At 39.7% G+C, this 15595-nt stretch overlaps 1 protein-coding gene across 1 annotated transcript in view; it reads left to right on the forward strand.

Moving 5' to 3' along the window:
• LOC122774683 (collagen alpha-1(XIV) chain-like) overlaps positions 1 to 15595 on the forward strand; it is a 119553-nt gene that overhangs the window by 14473 nt on the left and 89485 nt on the right. The window contains exons 4-5 of the mRNA XM_044034158.1: positions 2154 to 2297; positions 3399 to 3494. Coding sequence (XP_043890093.1) covers positions 2154 to 2297; positions 3399 to 3494 — 240 coding nt within the window. The remainder of the gene's footprint in view (positions 1 to 2153; positions 2298 to 3398; positions 3495 to 15595) is intronic.

The following is a 15595-nucleotide window of genomic DNA, read 5'->3' on the forward strand; positions in this document are numbered from 1 at the left end:
ATGATAATTGGTTTCAAACGTTGGAGGATGAAAGTGATGTGGTTTATATGAGACGGTAGCGCTGCAGCTGTAGCTGCAGGGAGAATGTGCATTAATCGGCACGGTCTGTCTGGAAATGATGGCCAGTATTATTCTAACAGATTACAGATAAACTCTTCTGCATGTCACATTTATTATTATTATTATTTTTATTTTTTTACTGCTTTCAGAGAGGCACATATATACACTTTGTCTGTGGTAACACTAGAACTGAAACAATTACTCGATTATTAATCGATTAAAAAAAAGCTTTTTTCATTATTAACACAAGATTTCCGATTTCCGTTTTCTTAAATGTGAATGGTTTCTAGTTTTCTTTGCTCCAGAAAACAAAGAAATCATTAAAAACTGAATCGTTTTGGTTTGTGGACAAAACAAGACATTTGAGAAGATCATCATTTCCAGGTTTGACAAACACCGTCATTTTATGTACCAAACGATTAATCGAGAAAATAATCGACAGATTAGTCGATGATGAAAGTAATCGTTAGTTGCAGCTCTCGATAACACACTATGCTTTAAATTTCAGATTTATCTTTATTTATTTAAAAGTGATGATAAAGCCCCACTGTAGTATCAGGCTGAATCAGAAAGCCTCTTAAAGAGCCAACACCTGACCAACGACCTCACTGGAAAAGCACCACTCGTAGACTCCAGGCAAAAATAGTAAGTCATTAAATGTCCTATACGACATCTCTGAACAGGAGGAGCGGCAGGTCAGCCGAGGTAAAAACCAACCAGTTAGTCTGTATCCTTTTAAGATTGTTAAAGTGTAACTCTGGGGGCCAAGCAGATCCAAGGACACAGTAGACATTAGGTATACATAATATACTGTATGTATATATATATATATATGTATATGCATGTATATAAAAAATATCATTGTATATTTCTGTATATGGTTATATATTCTGTGAGTCACATTGTTCCTGTGTTTGTTTTTAATTATGTTTTTCTCATTTTGATTTCATTTGTGCCATTTTTATCATTCTGCTGTTGCCGTAAATTCCGCTGGCAGCCACAAAGCTGAGCATCATGGCTGCGTGCTGTCTGATGGTTCCACCAGGCCTGCTCTGCATTTGCAATGGAGCATCTCTGTGTTTGCTGCCAACCTTTTATATTTAGTCTGGGTTCAAATAATTTTGATGACAGCTCTGAACAAGCAAGCAGTCAGTTGTTTGCTGTAATCGTCCAAAAACATGCTTGAGTTTAATAAGGGCAGATAATGACTTTAATGAGTTTTTCTAAAATTGAGTCATCCCTCATGCAAGCAGTTCACCATGTAAACTAATGTGAAGACTGACTCCTAGCCTCAGCCATACATTTATAAAAACATTTAATACAATTCACAAGACCTTCAACTATATTTTAAAGGAATTAAAGTTAAAAAACTGAAGTTTTTCACCACATGCATTTAGTTCAGCGTTTCTTAATCCAGGTCCTGGGGACGCATTACCCTGCATGTTTTTGATGTTTCCCGGCTCCAACACAGTCCACCATTTGAATCAGGTGTGTTGGAGTCGGGAAACATCTAAAACATGGAGCGCAGGATTGAGAGACCCTGATTTAGTTAATGACCAGTTTGGTCGGTGAAGGCCTGTAACGGGAGCGTCGTTCACTGCCGTTCAACTTCAGACCTGATATTTAACAGTGGTTTGGTTCACTTGAACAGACTGAGGTTCCACTTGATGTTGTGAGCACTGATCCATGCATTTACCAGAACCAGGTGTCCCCTTCAGCAGGATTTATCTCACGTCTCTTTAAGTGTTGTTAGTCATCACCCTGCAGGGACAGAAGACACATGAGTTTAGGAAGCACACAGACACCCACACTGATGTCCTGACTGACTGCAGAGTCAGATTTATAATGGGATAATAGGGATTAGTTGTTGAAAGAATTTGAATTAAATGTTAGCACCCACAACATTTCTTTTTTTTTATCAATTTGTTTGAAGAGAACCAGTGATTCACACACAGAATGCACAAATAAATGCAGTGACAGTTAAATATTTGTTACCTTGAATGTAATTCCCTACAGAATAAAGAATGAGACTTCTGAATTAATTTCATATTGGCGACATCATACGAATAATAATATCTTGCTTCTTCTGTCAGGCGGTCAGCAGAGGGAGATCATAGTGTCTAAATCAGACACTAAAGTGTTGATAACGGACTACAACCCCTCAAAAGACTACACTGTCGGTGTCATCGCTGTCAGCGGCAGTGAGCAGAGCAGACCACTTCAAGGCCGACATAAAGGTTCGTTGGTGCATTTGTTGTTTTTTCTTCTCGTCTGCTTCTGTTCTACTTAATTGCTCCCACATTCTCTGCTCTGCTGTGTGCAAAACCAGTCCAAGGCATAACTAAGTGGCTGCATGCCCAACAGTGTAAGGAGAACATTTTAACATATTAAAGAAATCTAGGTATATTTTGATATTTTACATAGTGTTTATCTTTATATCTTCTAGGTTTTAAAAACCAAAGTCATTAAACGGGTTTACTTGTTTTATTCAAGTTCAGTATCAACAAACACTTGACTGCGAATATGAATGAGCAAGTTAATACTAGGACACTTTTGTGATTTTACTGCCCTCTCAGGTTAAGAAAAACAAGAGTGACGCTGGTTTAGTATAAATAACATAATTCAGGCCATGTATAGTGTTAAGTTTGTATCAGTAATAGTTGAACTTTCGCAGTGAACCGGGTTCAATTCCACTCACGGTTCTTTGCTGCGTGTCCCTCTCTCTTCCCTCCTTTCAAAAAGACCCAAATATCTAAAAAAAGATTAAATCAAAATAATAATAATAGTCAAGCACCACATACTTACTTGGTTGGTGGGGGCCCTCAAAATTAAATTCAGATTAGGGCCCCATAAGAGCTTGGGCTGGCATTGCTTCTCGTCAGTGTTTACATTAAATTTCTTTGTATTTCATCTGTCCTCTCCTTGTGTCCTTTTCTCGTATTTCCTCTCCTTCCTGACCTCTCTACTTTTTTATTCTTATTTTATTCTTATGTGCTATGGTCTAGTCACCTGCCTCATTTCCTCTCCTTTCATGACATTGTATATATTATTCTATCTTTATTACATCTGATTTTTCTTCTTCTTTTTTTTGTGTTTCCTGGTGTTAATAATGCACTTACTATTAATTACCTTCACCTAACTTATTTTTTATCTTTTTTCACATCACCTCACACCATCTCTGCTCTTGATGCTCTCGTCTTTGTTATCTTATCGTTTCGCGTCGACTGTAATCTGTTTCTGAATGTGTCTCTGCATTCTTTGCATATACTGAATGCACATGCAAAGTAAATTCTTCTGGATTCTCCTAACATGTTACTGGTCTGTTTAATCTGCTGTAGCTGAAAAAGGTGAGAGTGATGGAGGAGACAAGACTGAGTCCCAGACGCTGACTGATTCCGTCGTATCACCAGAGGATGCCAACGAGATCTTTGGAGGTAGGACACATGCAGACAAGCTGCTTCCAGGAGAGGAAATCCTGACCTTGCATGCCTCTAAGAAATAAAGTGGATTGCAAGGAGTAGTACTGTGCGTAAAGAGTCCTCCAGTGAGTTGCTATAGTGATGTTTGAAGGAAAGGAAAAACAGCTGTTGTTGCCGTCTCAAACACCAGCTTCATGCATCAGAAATTTAAAAATATGAGTCTGGTGCTTGTTCCTGTCCAGTTGGATCTCGCTGCACAGTTACTGTGCAAATATAAACCCTTTCACAGCAGCGCTCAGACAAACATGGGCTTGGTGGTGGAATTGCCCACGTGAGAGTAAAGATGCCAAAAGCGTCTATGCCTCACTGGTGAATCACTCTCTGTGGTGCTTTATGGAAACCCTTCAACCTTCCCATTGCTGAAAGATATTAGGTGATTGTGACGACTGATATTAGGGGATGAATGAGCCACACAGTCGGGTCTGTCTGCGCGGTTGCCTGTTTTGACGAGACTCTCTGTCTTTTTGTTATTGAGATTGAGATGTTGTTTTGTTTGGCGCCAGTCATGTCCTCATATTTATATAATGGCTCATATTTTTCGACTTCTTTTCTGTGCGAACAAAGTGAGGCATTCATTTTGCTGATGGTGAGTGTGCTTGCACAGAAATAGTCCTTTGTGTTGATTTCTTCACTGTAGCCCTGATTCTGTGTGGGAACGTTTATTTGCGCAGTAACTGACCGTTTTGTGAAATGGTTTTTCAGACTGTGTGTGTGTGTGTGTGTGTGTGTGTGTGTGTGTGTGGAAAACAAACCTGAAACTGATCATTTGCAGATTCAGACAGGAACAATGCTTGTGGCGCACTAATTGCTGCTAATTTGTGAATTTGATCATTATTATTATTACAAGATTGAAATGTCACTTTCTGTGACATTAGTGCACATTTTTTTTTGATGTAAACACCAATCATCGCATTGCTCAGTGGTTGGATGCTTATTGTTTAAGTGCGATTCCATTGTTATTCTGTTTTGGGTGGGTCTTCATTTATCACCGGGCACTTAAAGAATAAGGAATGATGACTCTGGTTTAAACAAGTCCTGCCTCCAGTGAACTGCATAACGCAAATCATCATTTTTATAAACAGATATATGTCTTTAAAACTATATAATCTGTGTGCATCCATCTTGCTGATGGAGCAAGAGAGGAGCAAACACACTCACACAGGAAAAAGTGTGTGTGAGTGAGGGAGGGGAGGGGGGAGTGAGCATCACCGAGCAATTAACCACGTAGTAAAACTTATTTATAGTTACTTTGCATCCATGAATACATAATCAATTGGCTCCTCAGTGGAGATGGAAACACACTGATAGTAAATCAAGGCACATTTCAAAGTGATTTTAATCTCTTGTAACACTTTAATAGCCGTCACCACATTCTAGTAACCTGCATATGTGGTCCTGTGTTGGATTCATACGAAATAGTGTGAGACTATCATGCCTACAGTGGTGTTTTATACAGTATATGATGATTTTTCACATCACAATTCTGTGAGCTAAAACTTAATTTTAAAAAAAGTCAGTAAAATTATGTCTTATCACAGGTGTGGTGTTATTTTGGCATTTTAAAATAATCAGGTGCTGCAGTTAATTCTCTTCACCCTAAATTGTGTGGTGAGTGTTATTTTTGTGGATTTGTGCTTTGATTTACTTTTGATATGGAGAACAACGCGATGCCTTTCAGTAGAAGTGAGGCTGTGACTGTTGAAGGTGAAGTTTACAGCTTTGCCGCTGGTACAACACATCTGCTTACCAAATTACCAAAAAGCTTTGGAGTTTGCGATGTGAGTCTGCCTGCTGCACACACACACACACACACACACACACACACACACACACACACACACAGCTTTCTGCCATCATCAGAGCTACTTGACATTCATTGCAACACAGGTGACCTTGAATGGTGTTCTACCTCGTACATGTTTGGGGCTGTAATGATATCCTGCTGTGTTTCAGTTTTGTGTGTCTGCTTGTGTGTGTGTGTGTGTAACTTTGTGTGCTGTGGGGAAGATGATAATGTCTCCCAGTGGATCAAGAGAAGGTGCTCCTTTGTGTTGTACTGCAACGTGTGACTGTTTCTCTTTCTTGGCCCTCTTTATCATGCTCAGAGTGTACTTAATTCCATGGCAATAATACCAGTTCTTGTGTGAAGTCTCCCGCTGAGCATTTGTATGCGCGTGCTATAACTAGACTAACTCTCTTGTGTCCCAGAGTAGTAATCAGCTCTCTTTTATGTAAGGGTGGTTTGTTTTCAAAACCTTTCATTAACAGCTGGCTTATATTGTTATCAACCTCTGATATGTGTGTGTGTACCTGGTATTCCTTATGTTGTGGGGACCTAAATCTGTTTCCACAGTCACATGGGGACTTGTCTTCCTTATGGGGGACAAAAATCTTCTCCTCATAATGTAAATTACGACATTTTAAGGTGAAGACATGTGTTAAAGTTAGGCCGAGGCTGAGGTTAGGTTATGGTTAGGGTCAGGGTCAGGATTAGGATTTGGCGTATGGTGAACATCTGGTACACTTCCAGAATCTTTCCATTGGAGCTTTAGCTTGGGAATTTTGGAAATATTCCAAATTGGAAACTTTCCATGGGAATTTACTGGAAACGTTTGATAAATCTAAGAAACTATGTCAAATACAAATATAAACAAATTTTTTTGTCATAAACATGGAGATTTGTCTATCTATTCATCCATCATCCAAATGAGATGGTGTTCAAGAGAATGGCAGAAAAAAACGGCCTCATACTCTAATACATTATGATTTAATAGTTGCCAGTTAAACTTTAATACCAGATCAAATATCTACCCCTTAATATCCTGAGGACTTACTTGACTTTATGTCTTATTTGGCTGAAATGTGTGGCTTCAAGAGCTCAGGTTTGTAGAAATCACCTGTGATGGAGGAATGCACAGTTCATGTTGGGGGCGTGGCCTCAATAGCCCTGTGGTAAGTCGTGTACGATGTGCCTGTGGTTGAGAAACAGCAGTGACATTCAACCAACTAGCATCAAATCAGAATTGATTCAAAATTGACATTATTTCCCAACTATTTGTACATTACCAGCCTTCAATTCTGAAAATGTCCTGTTTATTCCCATACATTATTATTATTATTACATTCCCATTAATTCTCCATGAAAAGTTTCCAATTTTGAAAATGTCTAATTTTGCATAGTTATGGGTTTAGAAAAGGTCATCATCTTACCTTGGTTTAAACGAGTGGTTATATGAAGTATTGTCTCAAACAGTCTAGACTTTCTTCTCTGGCATCAACGAGGTATGTTTTCCCTGAGAACTTTTCCTCCCTGGCCTCATTCAAAGTCACTTAAATCACATTTTGTCCCCATTCCAACACTCATTTTGAACTTCAGCAGGCCGTGACCATGGCTATTTGCTTAAATACATTAAGATGCTGCCATGTGACTGGCTGATAATACATTTTCATTAATAAGCAGTCACACAGGTGTACATAATAAAGTGGGTGTCAGCAAATTAGTAAAATGGATTGAATTTTCTCACATGTGTTTCATAGAAGATGGGATGGGGCTGTTTGCTGAGGGACGTATCATGAAACTTCCTCCACTCTCAGTAAAATAACTACCTTAGCACCCTCATTTGTTTTATTGATGCTCTACAAATGACTTAATCGCATCTTGCAACACATAAGCACAAGCTGCTCTGGACTAAACACAGACCGTCCCATCCTGAGGCCTTAAATTAAACAACTTTTACGTCTGTTCTTAGAGCATCATTGACTGTGACTGGCTCTGAGCAAATGGGAATGATTTTAAAAGAATGCTGTACCTTGGTTTGGAGTTTGGAGTCTCTCCAGGCCTCCCATAATGATGTCAGTCATTTGCAGGTCTGCACCCTACAAGATTGTAATCATTAGTCGGGCACTCCTGAGTCAATTGCCAGTTAAGAGACACGACTGAAGCATTTTTTACAGCCTCTAAATCAGTCTGTGCACTGTTGGAAGACGTCTGAGAGAATTCCTTCACTTCTTGACTGTCACTCTCTTAGTTGAAATGTCTGACGTTTCCCCTTCTTTTCTGTGTTGTTGTCGTCTGCAGAGAAAAGCATAGATCAGAATACCGTTCTGACCAGACTAGACTGCAGGAAATCTGACTGGGATTAGTCTTATACAATAAGTCCATATCTGTGAATCAAGAACACATCCATTAGGGGTCCACAGTGCAAGACAGTACTGCATTTTCATTGGAAAAGTAATTATTTGGACAGCAGCGTGATGCAAGATCAGACACTTGACATGTGTGTCAAGTGCCTTTGTTGTGTTTATGAGCGGATTTGTTAGAAATGTGGGTGAGAAGCCTCCAGTGGCCCATAAAGATCTGACAGATAATGTAGCAGCATTGGCTTCAAAGCTTCACACTGAAATATAACAAAAATATAAACATGTAACATTAAAGTATCCGAAAAACTAAAACTACAAGGCTAATGTTACAGACAGTATTTTTGAGTAGTGCAGTTACATTCTAAAAAAATCCATATTTATATTCTAGATAATGGACTGTTTCAATTTGGCCGCCTTGTTATGAAGTAATCTGCTTTACCCGTCTCTGCTATTGTGAGTCTTTAAAGAATTTCGACTTCTGGGTACCTTCATGTTTACAGTAAAGCACTTCGAAAAAGCACAACCACATTTACTGTTAAATATGACTGGTATGAATTCCATGGCAAACCCCCTATGAATCATGGTTAGCACTCTTGCCTTTGCAGCAAGAAGACCTGGGGTCACCACCCAGTTGGAACAAGAGCCTTTCTGCATGGTTGTTTGTCTCTATGTGGTCCTGCGATGGACTGGTGATCTGTCCAGACTATGACCCCGCCTTTCACCCTATGTCAGCACAGTGCCCCCACCGGGACCCTGTGGAGGATAAAGTAGTAGAAAATGGGTGGATATCACAACTAGTCATTGCTGTTTGTTGTGTGTTCTACTGCTGACGCTCTCCCGCACAACAATTCTCATGATTCGCTGCTTCACGACATCACAAACTACGTCTTCTGTTGTTTACACTCCGGCACACGTGGTTTCAACATGTTCAAGCAACTATGCTGTTTTATTATGTTGTATTTGCCTTCTAAAAGTCCTACATGACGAATTTGTTAGACTTTATTACACACACTTTATTAGACGTTTTCCTCTTTCTTCTTGCTCCATGCTTTGGTGCCTTCTTCAATGCATTTAACCTAATAGGATGCGAGTGCAGGGCTGTGTTCCTCAGTCCCTGACTGCAGCTTGAAACCAGCATGTGCTCAGGCAGACACACACTGTTTGAACCCACGGGACAGACATAGTTAAAGTTGAACTGGAGGCCAATGAGATTCTGTTGACATTCGACACTCTGTTAGTGAAAGACGATCCATCACATGTGCAAAGGGTAACAAATACACACCTGGAGAGCAAAGGTTTCTATATTTATAGCTTACTTTAATTCCTAACATTATCATCCATTTCAGCTCTGCTTCTCTCCGGCTTTGTGTGTGTTCATCTTTCTTTATTACCTTGTTAATTCCCAGCTTTAGCATTAATTTGCTCTAACTTTATCCACCTTGATGTGCTTGTATTGGTAGTGCCTTTAAGTCTTACTTTATTTATGGCCTTATTAGTCTCCAGAAGGAGCTTTTATAGCCCCCCCTCTGCCTTTGTGCGTTCTGCCCCCTATCACTAATCAGTGTGATGCTCAGTGGCTACACAAGATGTCAAAAGGTTTATAGCCAGAGGGACGTGTCATCCGGCTGACAAATGTCTGAGTGAGGAGGCCAAAACCGATACCACAAATGAAAGGAGACAAATAATAGTGAACACAAGCAGCCCAGAGTTATCAGTTCCTATGAATGCTGTATAACATCAGCTCTTTCCATTTGAGAGCAGAAAGAGCCGCGTCACGCTCCAAGAAATGTAAAATTAATGTTTTAGACGTGACTTGCAGATGATGTGAATATGAGCTGCTCTGTAGCATGAAGGGCAAAGAAAGGAGAATCATTAAAGAGAAAGTACTCAAATGAACCAAAGTGAAAATCGAGGTGGCAGAGAGCGAACTTGCGTAAACGTCTTCCAGAAATGCACAATTTGTCTCCATTTGTCGCGTCTTACCAAACGCTTTTTCCATCACTGCGAGTTGTGTTTTACACTTTGTTTTGAACATTTGTCAAGTGCCGAATTATAAATATCATTCCCACACACATCGGGTGTGTGCTTAGGGACTTGGTAGCAGATTAGCCATTGCTCATTCGGACATGTGTGTGTGTGTGGTCTTTGTCCTTGTCCTCGATTAAGAGCAGCAATGTTTCAAGGCTGAGTTGAGCTAATTGTATGACTCCGGTTAACAAGTGCATGTGTTTGAATGTGCTAATGGTATATCAGTCATTAGTGCCAAGGACCCTAAATGGAGAGATCATTAACAATAATTACTGCCCACTCCCCCCCTTATTTTCACGTACTATAGTTTTTGTTTCCTCCTGTTCTATGGCTGAAAAGACAAGTTATACCACACTACACTAGACCATACAATGCCATAACTTTATATACTATTGCACTACATCTTTAATGGTACCTCTTAGTACTCATAACCTCTTTATGCTTTTCCCTTCTTTCTATTTCGCCAATTTATCCTACTGCCTGACCTTTCTTTACTTCCTGTCACTGGTCCCTCTTTCTTTCTTCTTTCTGTGAAATTTACATTATCACCCACTCCTCCTTTATCCTGTTCTTTTCTTCAGCCTTTGTGATCCCGCTGGGTTTTGACCTTGTGGTTGACAAAGCACATTAGAACCTGAACTTTATTTCGCAATGACTTCAGATGGTGTTGTAGCTCTTGTAACCACATCCCCCTTATTCCTTAGTCAGGGCTCAGTCTTTGTTCAGTGGTTTTTAGTTTATAAAACCTGACAGTTTATCATTATTGGATTACAGGCAAATTATAGATCTCTTACCACATACATTTTTATGATTTTTCTAATAAAGTTAGTTGCAGTAAATCCTCCCAGCACTGTTTCCTGGCTTTTCTTTTCACTCCAGAAGTGCTTGTAGTTGCTGCTCTGTGACGATGAAGAAACATTCTGTCAAACACATACTTTGCAAGTAGATTTAATCACATAAATTATTATACTGTTATAATTTGCAGGTAGTTTGTGCATGACCAGGACAGAGTAAAAGAAAGAAAATGAGTGGAGGGATACAAGTGAGTTAACATGCACATGCTTCCTCCTCCAGAATTAACAATTAACCAGTGTTGTATTAAAGAGTAACACAAGATGCCTTGTTCAACAGCCACACCTCATAAGCCTCATAAGTTCTCTCCATGTGTGCACAGAGCTAAAAAATAACCAGATATGATAAGAGGGGCTTGGCCTTTGAAACACACATCTACTAACTTTGTGAAGTGCGCAAGTGTGTGTACTTGTATTAGTTTCCTCTTCCTCTTCCTTTTTCTGGCATATAACCTGACCATGTCAGGACCAGTATTCTTCATGAAGACCAAAACCGGGTCCTAATAAAGCAGAACCTAATTTCTGAGGATCTGGTTAAGTTTCGGGCCAAGATTTGAGTTGTGGTTAAATTAGGTAAATTAGGGATTTGGGGTTTGTTTCAGCTGTCCAAATAAATGGATGTCAATGCAGTATCCTAAGAGGAATAGCTACACAAACGTGCGTGTGTAGGAAGGAAAGAGCAAGGCAAACAGAGACAAGTCCTCCAGACATGGAGAGACAAACGAAAAGGTAGAGAGGTTTAATCAGAACGCCTAAATATTTAGTGATATGGACTCAAAAAGAGAGTGGATTAAAGATCAGGAGGAAAGCTCTCTTTGAATTGCTTTACTAGATTTATACTTTTATACTCACTACAACACTTTATGTGTATGTTACTTAACACATACGCACTAACTCTTATTGTCTCTCCCTGTTTGTGCCTCGCTGAGTTTGTCTGAGTTTCTCTGAGAGCCACTGTGCAAACGACAGGTGTATCACTCTGAAGCCTGTCTCTTGATTGAATGAACAATTCGATAAAACAAAGAAAATCTTGTTTTTTTTTTTAATCTTGTGTCTCTGTATCAGGGGTGGGCAAACAACCTGGTGGGCTAAAATTGCTTCGCAAGCAATTCAAAGCCTCAGGAATAAAGTTGTGACATTTATTTTTAATAACGGTTTTGATTTTTTTTTTTTAAACTATTATGTTCTCGTGGTACACCACAATCAGATGTTTTCTTTCCTTTCCTGGACGTTTTTCTTTTTTTTAATTATTCTTTTGTGGCATTGTTTTCAATTTAAGTGCCAATAAACAACTAATAGGTTATTGACAAACAATTTTCACTACATGGACCATTTAATGGCTGTTCTGGATGTTACCTTTGTGTCATTAAATTGTAGATGGTTTTTTTTCTTCTTCCATGTTAACTTAATGGATGAGCACTAAAGTTCATTCTTGGTTTCATTTCAACAACAGTTCACAAATTTTCTGGTACAACCTCGGGATCCATTAGATTTTTTTTGGATCATTTAACACAATCTCTGTCAGCAACAATGACAAGTTAATTAAAATCAGCCAAGCTTAACACCACATGAGGTAATACTCTTTCTCAAGACAACTCACTGGACACAAGTTATATAGCACCAAAACATGAATTTAATTCAGCTGTTTTAGTTTCCAGGTCCTAAAGTGCATGTAGTCTCACTGTGACACTTTTAGACACAAGAACAGAACAGTGTCATCGGTAACAAACCCATTAAAAGTACTGTGTAGTATTTTTTTCCCATCACTTTGTTTAACATTGAGACATAAAACAAGCAACTGGTTTTAATGTTGTGGCAGAGCAGTTTACATCTGTGCATGCATGCATGCAAGGGGGTCCATTCCTAACCGTCTCTAATGGCATTGAAAACGTATTTTTCACATTCAATTACTCTCCATGGATTAATGGCTTGGCAAAGTCAAAAAACACACTGATCAAGCACACTGTTAAAATGGATTAGCAGTTTTATTTGCCGTTGCTGATCAGTAAGATCAGCTTCTCAGTAAGTAATGTTTGTATCTCATGTAGAATTGCTTGGAGGTGTACACTGATTTCCATTCTGGTTAATTGTGTGTATGTGTCTGCTGGTCGCTTTCTCTCTACGGAGCTCCCCCTGCGGTATATATTTCTGCAACACCACCGTACACACCCATCCATCCATTCATCCATCCGTTCATCTCCTGGCTAAGTGCATTTGTTTTCAACAGAGCCGGAGAACACAAACCATCGTAAATGAATAAACCGATGTCTACTCGTGTGAGTGCCCTCGCTCGTGTCCTCTTCCTCACTTCCTCACTTCCTCCGACAACAGTTTTCTCTGCTTCTTTTTTTGCTGACTCTAAAATCTAAAATAACGCTATCGCTGCCTTGATCTTAGAGCCGGTACCTGGCTAGGGTGTGTTTGTATTTCTCATGAGACCTGAGACTTTGTGAGACTTCGCGAGACCTCTTGATTCTGAGGAATTGGGTTTGGTAGCTCTGATCATGCAAGGCTGAATTCCCGCTTACAAACAGTAGTTGGAGTGGAGACGGCCCCTGATCTCTCTGCAGCAAGCTGTTAAATTAGGGCTTAAATCCTGCATAGTTCCAACATAAAAGTTACAAAAATTGCTGTCTCCTCTTTAGGATACGTGGTAAAACAGGTGCACACTAAATTATAACATGGAAAACTGGTCAGCAGGGTCAGTCTGGTGCACTTTGGTGCAGCATCTTGCAAACACACCACACACGTGAGCAGATGAGATGAAAAGAAACAGACAGTATTGATTCAAAGTGGACATTTTCTCTGCACCCCACAGGAAAATTGCTATATTGAAGCATTAGACTCAGCATGATAAACAGCAGGCGGGAGAAATTGATCGAATTACTCTTCATCCTGAAATGATATATTGAGAAACTGTCTTAAAGGGTTAACAAAAAAAAGCAGTCCACCCACTGTGTGATATTATTTCTGAAATTAATTTTTCATATTATTTCTGCTTTTATTATGTATCTGAAATTGATTTTTCAAACAGAGTGGGGTAATATATTAAAATCAGAAATTCCAACATTTCAATAGACGAGCTGGGAATTAGTTTTCAATTATTTTTATCCCAAATTCTTCTTCTCGGGGAGGTGAAATGCTCCTTTAAAGGCAGGATCACAGCATTCAAACACTGGCTGCAGCAAATGAATGTGCTCACTGATGTGGTGACTGTTGCTGTTACTATCCATCTATGTGCATGTCTGTCACTGCCCTCAATGTTAATTCCAGACACTGAAACACAATCACACTTAAGTAGAGAGAGACTGGAATGACGGCCCAGTCTGTCTGATCCCTGGTTAAACAGAGGTCAGCAATAAATCAAGATGGGCTTTGAAAAACCACAGTTAATGAGGACAGAAATAGACAAGGATGAGAATGGCGGAAAAGTTTAATTAAGTCCACAAATGTTTGGCTTTGTTGGAGTGATGTGTTGTGTGATCCTGCATTTGCTTGTCTTCTATACATCTACCATTTTTCTAAATGTTTGATTGTGTGTTACTTTCTGGGAAAACACACTTATTGAGTCACACTTATTATATTTTACGTAAACCTCATATGTGTTTTATTTCCTGCTGCTACAAGTGTAACTTGCACTATTACACTGTCGACATTGCCTCGCTTCCAGTTTTCACTTCTGCTCTCTGTCTTCTTCACTATCTTTGCCACGGCTTGTGTGTCTGTGCATAGCTCCAAGTTGCAGCCGTGAGTGGCTTCCATTGTCGCAGTCACATTTTTAATTCCCACATTTCTCCATGTGGCTCCCGCACAATTAAATTATGTGCGGGAGCCACATGGTTTCTTCCTCCCACTGCTCTGCAGACTTTACTGTGGGCCGTGAATTGTAAAATGTGGTTGCTCAGTCTCTCGTAGACAGCGGGTTTACGGTCTGTCTAATTACATGCTCGCATGTTAAGGTTCGGTGACGCCGGCGACTTTCTAATCATGTGCTTTTATGCAAATTGGATTCAAAAGCAGTAAAGGCAAACTCAGTGTTCATGGTAAATTTAGCTTGAGGACATAACATGCTTGAGTGATACTGGGGTCACACAGTACTGATTTTTTTTATTGTTACCAATTAACAGTGATGGGAAAAGTACTGAGAAGCCATACTCAAGTATAAGTACTGACAGTTCACTCAAATAGTAAAATCACTTGACTTTATAGGTATCGTCACAACATTTTAAAATGTCAAATTTAAAACTGGTATATGATGATGAGAAATTATCTTCTCTTCTCTTCTAATGAAGTATCCATAGGCTTGATGCAGCAGAAATATAGCAGGTGGAATTGCATAAACAATGTGAAGTCCACAGAGGCTGCGGTTGACAAACACAGACAAAGTGCTATGTAACGCAGTAGCTTTGATGCTCTTCTCCGTGGAGTGACTTACAACAATCAGCGGTTTGCTGCGCACACCTGTCTGAATGTCAGCCTGTGTGTTTTAATCCCTCACAATCTGCTCTGAAGCCAGCATCTGCGATTTCTGCTCATTAATTCTCAATGCGAAAACATACCTGCTCCATTCGGCGTCTCTGGTCTCACTGTGCACCTGTAGCCACTGATCTAAAAATGTGCTGCAGGCTCAACAGGGAGAAAGGTAGTGTACGCCTCACTGACGGAGGAAGTATGTATGTAGAAATTACAGCTGCAGGACTGCAGCATGTAGTGCTTTGTCATACCCAGCAAGCACATGGCGGGTGTGTGTGATTTGGTGCGCCAGGTCATCAACATCAGTGAAGGTTCGCCTCATTAGCAGTTTTCCTTCAATAATCTATGGATTTAGAAAATGTCAGTGGGCGGTCATCAGACATTGAGAGGGTGATACAGTAAATGTCATACAGACAGAGATTTGGAATATTATTCATGTACAGATATGTTATTTCAATACATGATCTCTCTTGAAGTTGAAGCTGATCTGTAGTGGACCTGCCAACATATACTACCCCCACAACGTCAGTTGCCTGACAGCAATTTAAAGAGCGTAAAATATTC

Source organism: Solea senegalensis, linkage group LG9 (assembly GCF_019176455.1).
Source record: "Solea senegalensis isolate Sse05_10M linkage group LG9, IFAPA_SoseM_1, whole genome shotgun sequence".
Taxonomy (NCBI): Eukaryota; Metazoa; Chordata; class Actinopteri; order Pleuronectiformes; family Soleidae; genus Solea; species Solea senegalensis.